The following is a 16,320-nucleotide window of genomic DNA, read 5'->3' as shown; positions in this document are numbered from 1 at the left end:
CTGTGTTTTAGTTTGTATTGTTTTTTTTGTGTGTGTGTTGTCTTAACGTGTCCCTTTGTGGTTGTTTTAGTCGTTTTACATTTCCTCTTACTTTCAGTTCTTTGTTATTTATTGTCTTAAGTGAGTTAAAAAAGTAATTTCTTTTATTCTACTTTGTTGTCATTTATTTTCAAAGTGACATAAAAATGTATTTCTACTGACACACACAAAATACACAATAGATAAAACTACAACCAGCAGATAAATGACTTGATGTAACAACAAAAAGACTAACAATTAAAAACCAAACTACTACAACCAGATAAAGACACACAAACAATAAAAAGCCAAAGTAAGTAAGAGGAAACGTCAAACAAACCACAGAGAGATAAAAAAAAAACACCACATTTGGACAAATCATGACTAAAAAAAGGAACGTGGAGGAACTTTGAAGACGCACCAACAAAAAGACAAATGACTAAAAACAAAACTACCACCAACACACACAAATAATAAAAAAATGACCACAAAGACGATGACCATTGTTTGGTTTCAGCTGTACTGTCTTTTTGTTGTTGCTTTTACGTTGCGTTTAAGTTTCCAACAAATGACGTCCAGATCAGCTTTTTCTTTCTCAAAGAATCTATTTGTACACGTGAACAGCAGATGTTAAACACCTACAGCCTTAAGAAACTCGAGGATATTTTGTCACAATAATAGAAATTTCAACAACCAAAAATCAATTTTTTTTTTTTTAACAAAATACTTTAATAGAACATTTTCACCACGACTCATCAGTCTGGAAGTCTTCATGTTGAAGGCACTTGAATTAGATGGTGGGAAATGGTTAATTATTGTTGTATCGCGTCCTTTCCTACGGTAACTTCTGGCAGAACATAAAATCCCAACAGTTTTTCATGGTGCAGTCAAAAACACGACAATAATTCACCATTTTTCCACCATCCACTTCAGTTTGTTTACCTTGCTGAGCGCCTCCAACATGGCGACTTCCGGGTTGATGCCCCTCCCCCTCCCTTTCACTACGTCATCATCCAGTCTCTATCGAGGCCACATCCCCCAGGCCAGGCCGGGCAGGACGAGGGCGATGAGGACCGTGGAGAACAGGTTGACGGCGTTGTTGTCTAAGATGGGCTTCCCGCAGATCCACTGGGTGGTGGCCGACTCGTAACTCACCACCTTCCCGATGCTCGAGTCGAAGCCTGGCGACGCACAGAGGAGTCGATCAGTCATTATGTTACTTACTAAACGTTTTAAAGTCCTGTGTGATAAATGCTGTAACGGTAGCAGATCGACTCGGGGAGTATCCAGCGCTTTCAGATGACGTCACATAGTCGACGGAAGCGGAAAAGAGGTTAGCAGTTTAAGCGATTAGCAGAGCAACTTAACGGTTTTGTTTAGTCCTTTTATTATTTGGTTAAACTGATAAAAGCTGTTTTATTGTTTCATATATTTTTAAAGATAAAAATTCTGAAATATTTTCGTGCCTTTTATACTATTAAAGTCCTGTGTGATAGACACTTCTTCCACTCGGTTCACGGTAGCAGATCGACTCTGAGAGTATCCAGCGCTTTAAGATGACGTCACATAGTCGACGGAAGCGGAAAGTTTAGCAGTTTTAGCGATTAGCAGAGCAACTTAACGGTTTTGTTTAGTCCTTTAATTCTTCGGATAAACTGATAAAAGCTGTATTATTATTTCATATTTTTAAAGATAAAATTTCGGAAATATTTTTCTGCCTTCTATACGAATAAATCGATTGAGCTCGAATTATTTTATTTATTACTTTTATCAATAACGTACTGTGGAATATTAAAAATTAGAAATAAAATAAAATAAAAATGAGCTAGCTCTTCCAAACATATTGTGAAAAATAAATTAACCACGAGCCGATAAAAGCGCCGGATACCCTCCGAGTCGATCTGGTTCTTACACCTGTAAATATACACGTCTAATTCCTACCTGAATACTGCATGTGAGCTCCCAGGAAAGAGTCCAGCAGCGAGCCCACCAGGCCGGCCACGCCCCCGTACACCACGATTGGCCACTGGGGGTCCGACAGGTGGAGGTCGGGGACCGTTAGGAGCTGCGTTATGAAGTAGGCCACGCCCACAACGGTCCCGCCAAGTAGGCTGGCGACCAATCCGACGGGAGTGACTCCTCCGTTAGTTCCTGGCGAGAAGGAAGATACTTTTACTAAATTTAGGTATCGATATCCAGTAAATATCGGGCTAGTATCACCGATACCGATCCGCCTCCGCCTCCAGGGATGCTACATGCTACATGCTAAACAGAGGATTAACCACCTGAATCTGGTTTGGCCTCTCACCTGTGGGCACTTCCTTCCAGGTGGTGATGAGCCTCGGCCGTGATTGGCTGAGCACTGGCCCCACCTCCGACGCCCAGGTGTCGCCGGCGCTGCAGGCGAGCGCGCCCAGCAGCGAGAGGCACATCCAGGAGGCGGAGTATTGTTTACTGAAGTCAACGGGGATCTCACCTGGACCCACCTGGACACAAAAAAAAAACCAAAAAAAAAAACATTGATTCAACATCCGGAGAACGGTTCTTTTTTTATTCGATGCAGAACCAACGAGGAGCTCACCTCTATCATGTAGAGCAGAGCCAGCTCGGTAGGGACCCCCCCGTTACAGAAGACCTGGACCCAGTTTCTCTGGCCGCCTGGACACAGGAGTCAGCCACAACATTATGACCACCGGCAGGAGAACATTTCAACCATCTTGTGACAATTCAGGGTTCTACTGGGAAACTTTTGGACCTGGAATTCAGTCATTCATGTGGATGTTACTTAGACATGAAGCCCCCAGACCAGACAAGACCCCCCCCCCCCATAGCATTAACACTCCACTAACAACATTCAACACCGTCACAAGGCCCATGTCCATCCTCTGATGAGTCACAACACTGGGAATGTCATCATAATCCTACATTTTCATAATAAATAGTCATAAATTTCATGCTTTTTGTTCTGCTTTTGAATAATGACCACGACAAAAACTAATCCCTCATTAAAAAAATAATAAAAACCATGAAGTTTTTGACGTCGAGGTGCTGCTGTTTAAGGTCGGGCCAGATCGTGTTTTGTTTTTCAAAACGAGTGGATCAGTACTCGTTTATTTTACGTTCTGTAACCAAAAACCATGTCCCATGGTCGTACTGTGATTAGCTAACATCAAGAAGTTTTCTTCTTGGGTTTTTGGCAACTTTGACATTAACCAACCACCATTAAGCTCCTGAAACCCATTTTGCGTCTTAATTTCTTTGAGATAAGACTAAAATCTTTAGGTACTTGGGATTATTGGACCTGAGAAATATAAAAAAAATAAGCATCATCTTTGAACTGGAAGTAGTTTTTGAAAGAAAATACATGGACATGGATTATTTCAGTCTATTTTACAATTTAAGTCATAAAACTGGAAATGATGAAATATCCAATGTCCTCAAACAAGTACTTTAAATGTGAATGTGACATCAAACTAGAAAAGTTAATAAACAAGTGTCTCTTCACTAACAAGACAAACGTGTCCCCTTATGAGGACAATAAGTCAAACTGAAGCAGTAGAAGCTGCAACGAACCTAAAACGTAATGTCCCCATATGAGGACGCTGGGTCACAGGAGGTTAAAACAAGAGAAGAAGAACCAAAGTCACATGACTAAACTGAATCCATGGAGCAGATTAAAAGCTGCAGCCAAACTACAACAAACACTGAACGTTTGAAAGAAGAGAAAAGTTTCCTGCAGACGAATCTTCCAGAGGAGGTTAGAGAGTTTATGGCAGCGTTGGAGAACCAGAACATTACGAGCTCCTCACTCCATTAGAAAAGACTTTAGGAGTCTCACCTTCTTTGTACTCGGCGTCTATCTTCTTCTTCTTCGCCCCCCCCCAGCGAGTCAGCCTGGAGGAGGTGATGTAGAACGTCAGCAGAGCCGAGAAGAAGCTGTAGTTTGCCATCGTCAACACGAATCCCACCAGGAGAGCTGAGGAGAAAAATAAATAAAAAAACAAAATAAATGAAAGGGACTGAGACCTTAAGAAAACCACGAATCAGTGAGGACAACCGGGAAAAAAAGGCTCCAATCTGCTAGGGAGCAGCTCAAAGACTCTGGAGACACAGAGGAAGGGAGGATCAGGAAGCATGAGACCAGATCAGAGTCCAGATCTGATTTAAAACCACTGGATGGAAATAAATCTGTTTTAATAACAGTGTCACTGTGTCATTCCTGTTAGCTCACCGTTAGCTCACCGTTAGCCCACTGTTAGCGCACCGTTAGCTCGCCTTTGAGCTCACATGCTCCGCTATGATTCAGCCTCTTAATAAAATAATATCTCTAATAAATGTATCTGGGGGTTTTATTTAAATTCAACCTTTTACGGAGTCAAACTGATTCATTTCGTCCGCGCTGGTTCGTTAAATGACGTTAATCTCCAGACGTTTCTCCTCATTTACGTGAGATCACGTTATTTAACCGCGTTTAATCAGATCCTCAAAGAGAACATCTGCACAAAGTAACGAGGTTCTGATTTTAAATCGTCTTTTAACCTTTCATCATCTTTCATTTATTTATTAATGAATTTATTTATTTCCCTGGAGATTTGGTCTTTTCTAAGAATCATAAAACTATTTGACTTTTCAGGATTTCATGGTCCAGATGAATCAGGTTTTCTCCAGAATCCTCGGGGACATTTCTTTTTTTAAATGTTCCAGGAAATAAACTCATTCATCGATGGAGCGGTGAATTCTAAGAAAACTTTTCTTTGAATAATTACAAGTCTAATATTTCTGGCTGGATTTCCAGGAATAAATCTGTTCAGGTTCTGAGTCGATTTTATAAAACAGAATAAAATCGAGGCATAAAAATAACATTAAAAGAAAATATTCCTCCTCTTCCTCTTTCTTCTCTTCCTCATCTTCCTGTTCCTACTCTTCCTCTCTAGACTGGTTCTGATCCACCTTCAGACCAGGATCATGTTCTGATCCAGTCTCTGGAGTCAAACTTTTTTTTACATTTTTTTTCTCCTGCTCGTCACTGAGTCACTAAGTCCCGCCCACTGACGGGCGCCACGGCAACCAGCTCACCTCCCAGCGCCCCGGACCGGTCCAGGCTCCGCCTCTTCAGCGCCCGCAGCGTCACCACCACGGGCAACAAGATGGAGGACAGCCATCGCCATGGCGACACGGGCTGCAGCGTCCCTGCGGAGACAAATACGTTTTTTTTATATCTGAAGAGAATAAAAACTTAAATGTTTAAGATTTTCTATATGATGCTTGAAATGTGACAGTTTGATTTTACGCTTCCTCTTCTTCATCTTCTTTCTAATATTCTTCTTCTTCATTTACTTTTCTTTGTTTTCTTCTGCATCTTCCTCCTTGTTCATTTCACTTTTCTTCCTCCTCTTCCATGTCTCCCTATTCCCTATACTCTTTCTCCTCTTCTTCTTCTTCTTCCTCCTCTTCCTCTTCTTCCTCCTCCTCCTCCTCCTCTTCCTCATCTTCTTCTTCTTCTTCCTCTTCTTCCTCTTCCTCCTCCTCCTCCTCCCCTTCTCTTCCCTTCTTCTTCATCTTCTCCCTCTTCCAACAACCAGCTGTGATGATGATGAACGACAGAAATAAAAGAAAAAACTGCAGTCGTAGGTTCTGTAGCTTCCTTCTCCGTAAAAAAGAAAAAGAAAAAATGAAACCGTGACGAGTGGAGGAAGAAGGAGAAGCTGTGTTCAGAGGAGAGCACATGATAATATGAGAGAAAAGGGGGAGAAAAGGGGGAGAGTTTCTCACCGTAGAAGGAGCTCATGACGAGGGAGGTGACCCAGAAGAAGAGGGAGAGCGCCAGGGTGGCACAGAGGAGGATCATATCCATCATCATCTTGATCGACTCCTTCGCCAGCGTCTCCTTCTCAGAGTCCATGAGGACGGACGGACGGGGCTGAGGACAAAAAGGGACAAAAAAAACGAGACAAAAAGAGACAAAAAGACAAAGGATCCAGTTTAATAAATGAGTACAAACAGAAAAAGACAAAGGTTACTGGTTGTAACTGAGGATATTTTGGGTTAAAGGGAAGTTATGAAACTAGGACAGAGGTTTCAAACTCACGTTATAAATCAAAAAGACGGATCAGTTACATAATAATCATTAATATAAGTAAATAAATAACTCTAAACCCTAATAACTACGAATATAAATATATAAATAACTGCAAACCTTAATGAAAACATCTTTAAAAGTTAACATTTAATGAACTACCTGAAGTTTTTGCTCATTGCTGCCACCTGCTGTTTAGTTCTTGGTGTTGCAAAAAATATTAGGAAAAACCAAAGTCCAACGTCCGAAGTCTAGGACATGTCCACCGATCAGCCACAACATTATGACCACAGACAGGAGGACTAAATAACATTTAAACCATCCGATGATAATTCATTGTTCTGCTGCTGGGAATCTGTTGGACCTTAAACATGATGTGGACCAGACCAGGCCAGACCAGACCAGACCCCCCCACCCCCTCCATCCCAAAGCTTCTTCTAATTCTAAAACAACATTTTCACTGTCAGGTCCCAGAAGAACCCGGAGCATTTCACCGGTGACTCCATGTTTCACTCTCAATGCTTCGCTTTTAAGGGAGAAGCTGTGAATAATCTGATCTTTCACAGCGAGTCTGTGACCAAACCTTCAGATCAGGAGCTTCTGCTCTCGCATCAGAGCCAAAGTGCACAGTTCATGTTCAGCATAAGACAATGAACTGGAAGGTGGGTGTGAAACACGGGCTACACCTGCGAAAGCGTCCGAGTCCAACACACCTGCACTGAATCTAAATCAGCACTTTCCTGTTAAGATGCATTCACGAGTTCACCTAAAAAACTGTCCAGTAAGTGCACATATCTACATAAACACGCACACACAGCAGAAACAATAAATACATTTAAATGTCGCCTACTTTTTAGATGAATACACACAATAGCAGCTAATAAACTACTTTAAATGCGCAAAACTGCACAAAAAAGGAACTAAAATGACTCATTTCAACATTTATCCGCGCGGTTTCAACACGCCTCAGTCAAACGAAGGCAAAACGTTTAGAACTAAAATAATATGTGATAAATATCGGAATAAACTAATTTAATCGCGACTGCTTCGGGTTATGTTTTATGTAAGTGAACTCACCAATTATCTCCGGCGCCATGACGAGTAAAACCCGAGATTTTTTTTTAAATTCCAACTATTTATTTCAGGTTCAGAGGAATTCAGGTTTTTATCTCGTTAAAGTAAATGATAAGAAAATGAATTAAAGGCTCCGTTTCATTCAGAAATTGAACATAAGTTGTCGAGCCGACGCATCTGAGTCTGAACACCTGGAGGAAGAAAGAGGAACGGACCGGACGGATTTAGGTGACGGACCGACTTCCGCAAACAAACCGCTTTGCTCTTAAAGGGACAGTAACCAGATAAATCAGATAAAAAATATAAAAATATAAAAAATAAATGTACAATTATAAAGAACTGTATCCACCCGAGACACTATTTATTTATTAATTAATTTAAAAAATATTACACTTTATTTTTAATCGAGTAAATTAAGTGACGGGGATAAAAAGGGAATAAATTAAAGAACTGATCCTTGTAATTCGAGCATAACATCGATTTTAACCAAAAAAAAAAAAAAGTAATAATTTAAAAAAATAATTTTACAGGTATTTAAGTTTATTTTTAAGTCACGTTCCTAATACATTAAATAATAATAAATTACATATGTGATGTAAAATAAGTGTCGGCCACTTATTCTGTTAAATAATTAATGAAATGAGAAGTAAGCATACGGGACAATCTGTTAATTATTAGCTTGTTAAATCATTAATAAGTATAATTGTGTCTGTATTAACCAAAGCTAACTGTGTTTGTGGTGCTAATAAATTTATTTCATGGTTTAAAACGTTGAACAAACATTTAGTTGGAGTGTATTTAAAAAATAAAATAAATAAATAATAAATTATCCGTGTTGTACATGTTTGTGTTTTTGTGCATCAGTGTGTCTCTAAAAAAAAAAAAAAAAAAAAAAAAAAAAAGTGAAAAACAACAGCAACAACTCATCTAGTTCATCACAATAAACATATAAGAAGTATTATTAAAAATATAGAATTATAAAAAATAGGTTGTGTTAATTTTAATCTTGTATGAAATTATAAACAAAAATCAATGTAATAGTATAAAATTAAAAATGTTCTGTTAATGAATTAATTGAATGAGACGGTTAAACAAACTATAATTTAAATGTAATTATATTTAATATTTTTTCTATATTTTTGATATTTTTTTACTATTTGTATTTTTAACTGTAGCTTGTAAATCTTTGTAAATAAAACCTTCTTTGCACTATTTTGTACGTTTCTTTCTCTTGTTGCACACTATTCTATTCTATTCTATTCTATTCTATTCTATTCTATTCTATTCTAATTAATTTTTCAAACATTAACAGGAATCTCTGAAACATATAAATATAAATACAGAAATATTAACATCTTACATGTGTGACCATTTTTTCAGTCTGCAAAAAAACTTTTATAGCCTCTTGTTTGACACAATCTTATTATTTTCCTTGTAAATATTGTGACAAACTAACTGTGTTTGTCTCTGCTCATTATTTATCTAAATATCTCCGACTCGTCTAAACTCTGTGTCCTGCCCTTTCCAGGAACTCTCCTCTGACTCCTCTACAAACGACCTGATACATAAATATAAAACATCCTGAACTCGCAGTGACAGAGTCAAACAGATTCTCGTCACATGGGAGAGAAGTGGAGCACAAGCAGATCTCTGTGCAGCCTGAACGACACTTTTAGTTTAAACTCCCAGCGTCAGAAATCCTTTAGTGAAACGAGCAACAGCTGCTGCTTCACAGAGGCTTCGTTTGTGTCCACGGCAAAAAGGAGGGAAGGAGGGAAGAAAGGAAGAAAGGAAGGATGAAAGGAGGAGTGGGACGCAACGCTCTTCTCTGGGAATAAAGTAAAAAGAAGAATCCTGCTGTTTTAGATTAGAGATAGATAGATAGATAGATAGATAGATAGATAGATAGATAGATAGATAGATAGATAGATAGATAGATAGATAGATAGATATGTGCAATTTTCAGGTTTTTGATGCGTTGTGCAGCGAAAAAAAAGAGAAAATAAGTTAGAAATGTTTCAAAAATACATGAACAACATACAAAAATATGTAAATATTACATTTGTTTATTTTTACTTATTGCTAAGATGAAATATAAGTCAATAAAAGGGTAAAAAAAAAGAAGGTAGAAATGTATGAAAAGTCCATCATATAAAAATAAATATGTGTCTATATGAGGATTTAAATAGTTCTATTCAAATATTGAATGAACCTTTATTTAAACAGGTGAGAACAATTTCTCGTTTACGTTGACGACTCAGACACAACATATAAAAATACACAACACGTCGCAAACACTATGAGCTAAAAGAGATTAAGTTAAAAACTTAATCCCCCCACAACCACTAGGGGGCGTCATTAGGGAGGATTCCCAACGCATCTATGGGGTTTATTAATGTCATTAATATGGACCAATGACTTAGTTTGTCTGTCAGATTCCATATATATATATATATATATATATATAACTTTATGAATGATAGACTTTATTTCTTCCCAGGGAAGCTGAATGTGTCGTAGCTTCATCACTTCTCTCCATCTGTTTTAGCTTCTCCCTCAGTAACAAGGCTGGTGTTGTGGTGTTGTGGTGTTGAATTCACTAGAAAAGTTTAAAAAACATCCCCTGATCTAAATCTGTTTGGCTTTCACGCTTCGGCCCTGAAATGGGATTTGAATGACTTTGATCATCTCCTGGTTTTTCCTCTGGTTGAACCACGAGGTTTTCCCCAAAAAAAAAACGTTTTGGCACCAAGAAGATAAAGAAGAGCAAAGTGTTTCTGTGTTTCTGAACCATGAACTGGCTCCAATGTATTTATATCTGACGCTGCGGTCGCTGTTAGCTGTTAGCTGGTAGCTCATAGCTGTTAGCTGGTAGCTGTTAGCTGGTAGCTGTTAGCTCATAGCTGGTAGCTGTTAGCTGTTAGCTGTTAGCTCGTAGCTGTTAGCTCGTAGCTGTTAGCTCGTAGCTGTTAGCTCGTAGCTATTAGCTGTTAGCTCCCGATGATGAAGATGAATTCGCGCTGACGCCTCGAGGGGCGTTTTCGTGTTTTCGTGTCTGAAATTCCCGCAGCGCTAATCACATCACCATCAGTGTCAGTAATGGTTAGCATGCTAACGCTAGACATGTAAGCGTGACGTGTTAGCCGTTAGCTTTTAGCACCGCCGTGCAAAACTAATGTGAAAAGTTGTAAATAAATATCACAAATAATCCAAGTGTCTCAAATATTTGTATATTTACGTCTTTATATTTGTACATAACTATTTATAGCTACACAAACACACAATATTTCTGATGTTCAGTCAGTATTTTATATTCTTACATCGTATTTGCTCCATATTTTCATACTTTTGTATGTTTTGTACTTGTTTTCTATACATTTCTACCTTATTTTCTCTTTTAAAACGCTGCATAAAACATCAAAAACCTGAAAACTGCACAAATCAGAAGACTTATTTTGTTTGACCGACACAATAAAACCCCCAAAACGTTCCGTTTACTATAATTAGAGATGTTTGATATCATCAATAAATAGTTGCTGACTTTGTTTTAATTCAGTGAGTGTTGTAGTGCACACGTCTTTTTGTGCTTTTTATACATTTCTACCTTATTTTTTATCTTTTTATTGACTTGTAATTCATCTTTCTACTAAAATAATAAATGATACCAACACATAAACATACAGATACTGGAAACAAGGCTTCACACACTCCTCTGATATGTAATATTGGCTCATTTTCTTCAATAAATAAATGTACACTTATAATATTTCCTATAAATTCATGTGTGTTTGTTTCTCTTCCTCTACTTTCAGGACTCATGTCTGAGATCTGTGGATGTTTTGAGTCATTTTTATGCAGAAATGTATGAAAATGAAATGATTTATTGAAGAGAAATAATGAAATGAAAATGTTTTTTTACGTCTCATTAATGTGGAACAGGCCGATGTGCAGTAATAAGTTATGTTCAGTCTGTATCTTGTGTATTTCTCCTCATGAATGGATTTGTTTGTCCCATTAAATGTGTATTTGTTGCTAAGTCCATATTTTTTGTTCCTCTCAGGATGTTTTTTTATATATTCTGTAATTTCTCACTACATTAAAGTTTTTTGACCATAAATCAGGTTTATATACATTTTAGATCCAGACACTAAGACTTTATGTGACAGAAGCTCTGACACACATGAAACATGAAGCTGCGGTTTCTGATTTTATGCTTTAAAAAAGCAAAACTCACGGTGATTCAGATACGAGCAGCGTGTGCAGGACGTCGCTGCGACGCGACGTGTACGTGGATTAATTTAACGTTAACGAAACTAAAACAGAGCTGGAAACATTAGTGTAAATGCAACTTAATGTAAAAACCCTGCGTTAAATCGCATCTTCACGAGTGTTTTGATGCTGAACCAGCGTCTGAACGGACGTAAATGAACCGTGTGATGAATCTGGAGGATGAAGTTTGTGCTGCTCGGCCTCCAAAACATTTTAACTTAAAGCTGAACCAGGATGAAATATCACTAGAAATCGGCCACTCGCTCACACGCTGGTAAAAAAGAGGATCAATACTCACCCTGTGCAAGAAAACCAAGGGACAAAGTTCAAGTTTCCAAAACAAGTGAAGAAGAGACTATTTAAAGATAAAATAAATAAATAATAATTATAAAAAAATAAAAAATAAATCATCTAAGGTGCAATAAACAAGCAGCAGCTCCAGAATGAGAAGGGAAACTTTGCTTCTGCAAAAAAAAAAAAACCCAAAAAAAACTAAATGTCAGCTTCTGTTCAGGCTAAAACGAGATAATGATCTGAGTCACGCTTGGATCAAATGTGGGGAGGGAAGAAAAATGCAGATCATGGATTCTGGGAACGGGTTTTAATTATGATTAATGACCAAGTCTGAAAAAAAACAACACATGTTGTGATTTATTTAGGTTTTTAAAACCGGTAAAAATTATAAATGAAATGGAAACAGCAGCTAAACAGGATAAAGAGTCTGTGAGAGGAAGATGACGGATGATGCACTTACCTACTGAACAGGATGAGCAGAGGGAATGAGGTTTGAGAAGCAGCTCACACTTTATTAACAGGGGACGTGGATCCACCCCTGAAAAGAGAAAGAGAAAGATTTTCACTGCAACGTTATTTCCAGGACTCATGGGAAGTGTATTCCTGCCCGAATAATCATAAACTACAAATAAAACCAGTTTCTGAAGGTGTGGTGTGGTAACCAGGATACATCATGTCTGGGAGTGTATATTTGGATTTTCTTCTTCTTTTAAAGTTCACTGCGATCGTTCTTTTGCTATTTCCTTTTTGGATCATGCATGTTGAAAACAATATTTCTATTATTTCTATTGTTTGTCTTTTTCTGTGTTTCAATAAAATGTCCTTTTTAAAGGTTTTCTTAGTTTTTTTTTTTTTTTTTTACACACTTATTCTGTTGCATTGTCGTAATGTTTGAGTTCAACAAACAAACTGATGGAAGCAGCATTTGGAGCTTTTGTTTTGTTTTGCTATAATCCAGAAAATACAGTTTACTCAATAAATAAAGGAGAGAGTTTGTTTGGAATGTTTGTTAAGGTTTAACGTTATTTTATTTAAAAGTAAAATGAAATAAACAGAAATAATATATAAAACAACTAAAAAATACACTTAAATAAACCACAGAAAAGAGAAATTGTCGTTTCGCTTGATTTCTGCTTCACACTTCGCATTAAAGTGAATTTGTCCCGTTTGACTTCCCGTAGTGTTTACATCCCGTGCATCCAATATGGCGTCCGGCGCTTAGGCAGTTAGCCGGATACGGGGATAGTTTTTATATTTATTTCGTTTTACATTCACAAGAAACACATTCGTGGCACAAATACTTAAATATATGCTCTGATGTGATGTCCGCTTGTTTGGAAGTACGTACATGTTGCGCATTTTGGTTGAGGAATGACATTTTCTTACCCGGACGTCAGGATGCTAACGCGGCTAGCTAGCTAGCTAGCTAGTCTAGTTATTTTTCTCCGAGGACCATGACGGAGGCGGAGGAGCTGCGGCCCGTTCCCAGGGAGCGGGCCATCCTGGAGAGCTTCTTCACCCAGCTGGGCATGTTCTCCTTCGACCGGGCCAAGGACTACGTGGAGAAGGAGAAGGACAACAGCAAGAGCTCCGGGGCCATATGGGGCGCTCTGCTGGCGGCGCTGGCGCATCTGTCCGCGGCGGAGAAGGCTTATCACAACATGACATTCCTGGGACAGAAACTAGGTGACACGAACACAGCTGATCACAGCTGCTTCACTGGACGCATAAAATGTCCTTGCAGTTGAAATATAAAGACAGTTAATCATAAATATTGCGCTTTTTAGAGCTGCAAACAATTACTGAATTAAAGGAAAGTTAATCAGCATCTATTTAAGACGTATTATAGACATAAAATTCATGTTTTTGTCTGAGATTTGCTGTTTTTTTATGTACAGATCAAACAAAATAAGACTTTCCAGGTTTTTGATGCTTCATGCAGCAATTAATTCAGAAAAAGTCAGTGGTTCACAAAACAGTGGAATAAATTCAGGCTATTTTATCAATGTAATTATTTTTCTTTTAGCCCAAATAACAGCTGATTTTCTTTGTTTTTTCTCTTCTTATAAAAATTATTTAGTGTTTTGTGCATTTTAGCAGCTAAATCCTTCCAACACCAGATGGCGCTGTAGTGCAGCGTTTCCTGTATTTCCCACCAGAACTTGTTTCCTCATCCTCTGCTCGTCTGAATCCGCAGGAGGCCAGTCCTTCTTCAGCCGCAAGGACTCCATCCGCACCATCTACACGTCCCTGTACAACGAGCTGAGGAAGGTGGCGACGGCGGGACGCCACAGCCAGCCGGCGTCCTCCTCCTCCTCCTCCTCCTCCTCGTCCTACCTGGAGGACCTGCTGTCGCACCTGTCCGAGCAGCTGTGCCACTTCACGCAGGCGCGCATGGAGATGGCCGACCTGTACGAGAAGATGCACTCGCTGGGCGGCCAGAAGAGCATCAACTCGGACGAGCTGGTCACGACGCTGGAGGCCGTGCTGCACAAATACAGCTCCAAGTGCGTAACGTTCCACTCCCTCAGCGCTTTTTTGGCTGATAAATGAAGCGTTCCACCTGCGTTGACCTAGATTATAGCAACAAAGAGCAATTAGTGGGATAGAAGAAGGAACCTGTGAGGGAGAGAATGACATATTGAGGCTGTAGGATAGAAAACTTTCTGCTTAACCCGACAAAAGCAGGATTCCAGCATCTAGAAGACGTGTCAGCGAAAAACATCGTCCTGCAGCTGCAGCAGGTCTCAGTGTGACACAACACACATCACCAGATTTGACCGTGCACCCGAGGGTGAAGGTGACGTTTGCTCGCCAGCAAACCTCAACTCTAGATGAGTGTTTCAGATCCAGGTTAAAGCCTCTGATTTGTAAAGGGACGCAGGGTCGATTATAGTTATTTATTTAGGTGCCATGAAACGAAACCACGCCCCTGTAGCATTAAACTTCCCCCACTAACTCCGCCCTCCTCGTCCTCCAGGTTCCATCACCCGATCCTGGGCCGCGTCGAGGAGGGATTCCAGACGGAGGTGGACGTCGTGACCCAGCTGCTGCGCTGCCAGGCCCAGGTCTCCGAGTGGCACTTCCTGCCGGCGCTGCTCAGCCTCCACGGGGCCAACTCCAAGCTGACGGCGTGGGGCCAGCTCTTCCAGCGGCAGAAGGAAACCCGCAAGCACCTGTTCGGGGGCCAGTCCCAGAAGTCCGTGCAGCCCCCGCACCTGTACACGTGGCTGCAGCGCTTCCAGGCGACGCTGCTCGCCAAGTTCAGCTTCTACTTCCACGAGGCGCTGAGCCGGCAGACGGCGGCGGCCGACATGCGAGCGCTGACGGCGCGCACGGCGCAGGACTACCACGGCAAGATCTCCTCCTTCATACGCAAGCACGACGCCAGCAACGTGTCGCTGGTGTTCGACAACCGCGGCTCCGAGAGCTTCCAGGGCCACGGGTACCACCACCCGCACTCGTACCGGGAGGCGCCGAAGGGCGTGGAGCAGTTCCCCGCCGTGGTGTCGCTGCCGTCGGGCGAGCGGCCGCTCACACACTGGCCCAACGTCATCATGATGATGGGCGACCGCGCCGCCGAGCTCAACACCCTGGACAAGGTGGTGCACTTCTACGACGACAAGGTCCAGAGCACCTACTACCTGACGAGGCCCGAGCCACACTTCACCCTGGTGGTGATCTTTGACGGCAGGAAGTCGGAGAAGGACCTGCACATCGCCGCCTTCCTCCAGGAGATCTCCGGCTCCCTGAGGAACTCCAAACCCTTCAGCACCCTCAAACCCGGCTCCAAGGGCTGAGCTCAAGTCGCTTCTGCTCATTTCTTGTACTTTGAATCTAATTTTGCCAAAAAAAAATTGCTCCAGACCAAAGACTCAAACTGATTTTTACATGTTGGGCTTAATTTTAATTGTTTCTGTTTCAAATAATTAGTTTTAACATGTTTACTTTTATTTGTGATGGATTGTTTTGCTGGATAGAGTTTAAATAAAGATTTGAAACGAGGACAGTAGATTCAGTCATTATTAAAACACTGCAAACCGACGACATGATGCTGCCGCCTCCCTGCTTCACAGTTGGGAAGTTTAAATAAAGAGTGAACGTCCCACTAGAGCAAAACGAAATGAATTCTAAGACGTTTAATGACTTGAATGCTAATTTATTCAGGTTTATTTATAATATAAATACAACACATTGATACAATCCGTTTGGCTATATGAGCTCGTCTTCGGGAGGAAGCTCCGTCTTCAAATACAGCAACAACCAACAGACAGAAAATAAAAACCTGTTTCCTTCGTTATCAAACACATTCAAAGAAAAAAAAACCTCCTCTTCCGAGTTAAAATGCACCAAACATGTTATGATGCTACATGCCAAGTACACGACCCTATACATCAAAGTGCAATGTCACAATGTTTTTTTTTTTATTTTATTTTTTAATTTAACGCTAAGGATTCATAATTCAGGATTCTACCAAACATCTCTATGATTATTTCATTGGGAGTGCGGCTGCTGCTGCTGCTGCTGCTGCTCTTCGTTCAGAACATGCGTGAGTGGATTCACAACCCTGGAAAATAAAAAATAAATTA

General features: G+C 40.1%; 2 protein-coding genes across 4 annotated transcripts; one reads left to right on the top strand and one right to left on the bottom strand.

Moving 5' to 3' along the window:
* Window positions 1–609: 609 nt before the first annotated feature.
* tmem19 (transmembrane protein 19) lies at window positions 610–13,265 on the bottom strand. 3 transcript variants are annotated; one of them, XM_047574853.1, is made up of 9 exons: window positions 13,118–13,265; window positions 12,192–12,269; window positions 5,791–5,938; window positions 5,095–5,208; window positions 3,857–3,994; window positions 2,600–2,676; window positions 2,327–2,504; window positions 1,960–2,169; window positions 610–1,199 (listed from the first exon to the last, which is right to left on the bottom strand). In XM_047574853.1, exons 3-9 carry the CDS (start codon window positions 5,918–5,920, stop codon window positions 1,039–1,041), a joined length of 1,008 nt encoding a protein of 335 aa, XP_047430809.1. In that variant the 5' UTR covers window positions 5,921–5,938; window positions 12,192–12,269; window positions 13,118–13,265; the 3' UTR covers window positions 610–1,038. The 3 variants fall into 3 exon arrangements, with proteins under 3 accessions (XP_047430809.1, XP_047430810.1, XP_047430808.1); XM_047574854.1 differs by lacking the exons at window positions 12,192–12,269; window positions 13,118–13,265 and adding an exon at window positions 11,736–11,770; XM_047574852.1 differs by lacking the exons at window positions 12,192–12,269; window positions 13,118–13,265 and adding an exon at window positions 7,172–7,403.
* Window positions 13,186–15,736, top strand: kics2 (KICSTOR subunit 2). Its single transcript, XM_047574847.1, has 3 exons — window positions 13,186–13,417; window positions 13,929–14,238; window positions 14,712–15,736. The coding sequence occupies exons 1-3, from the start codon at window positions 13,186–13,188 to the stop codon at window positions 15,529–15,531; spliced, it is 1,362 nt and encodes a 453-aa protein (XP_047430803.1). The 3' UTR covers window positions 15,532–15,736.
* The last annotated feature ends 584 nt before the right edge of the window (window positions 15,737–16,320 follow it).

The sequence above is a fragment of the Mugil cephalus genome, chromosome 22 (genome assembly GCF_022458985.1).
Source record: "Mugil cephalus isolate CIBA_MC_2020 chromosome 22, CIBA_Mcephalus_1.1, whole genome shotgun sequence".
In the NCBI taxonomy this organism is placed as follows: Eukaryota; Metazoa; Chordata; class Actinopteri; order Mugiliformes; family Mugilidae; genus Mugil; species Mugil cephalus.
This window is presented reverse-complemented; position numbering and strand designations above follow the sequence as displayed.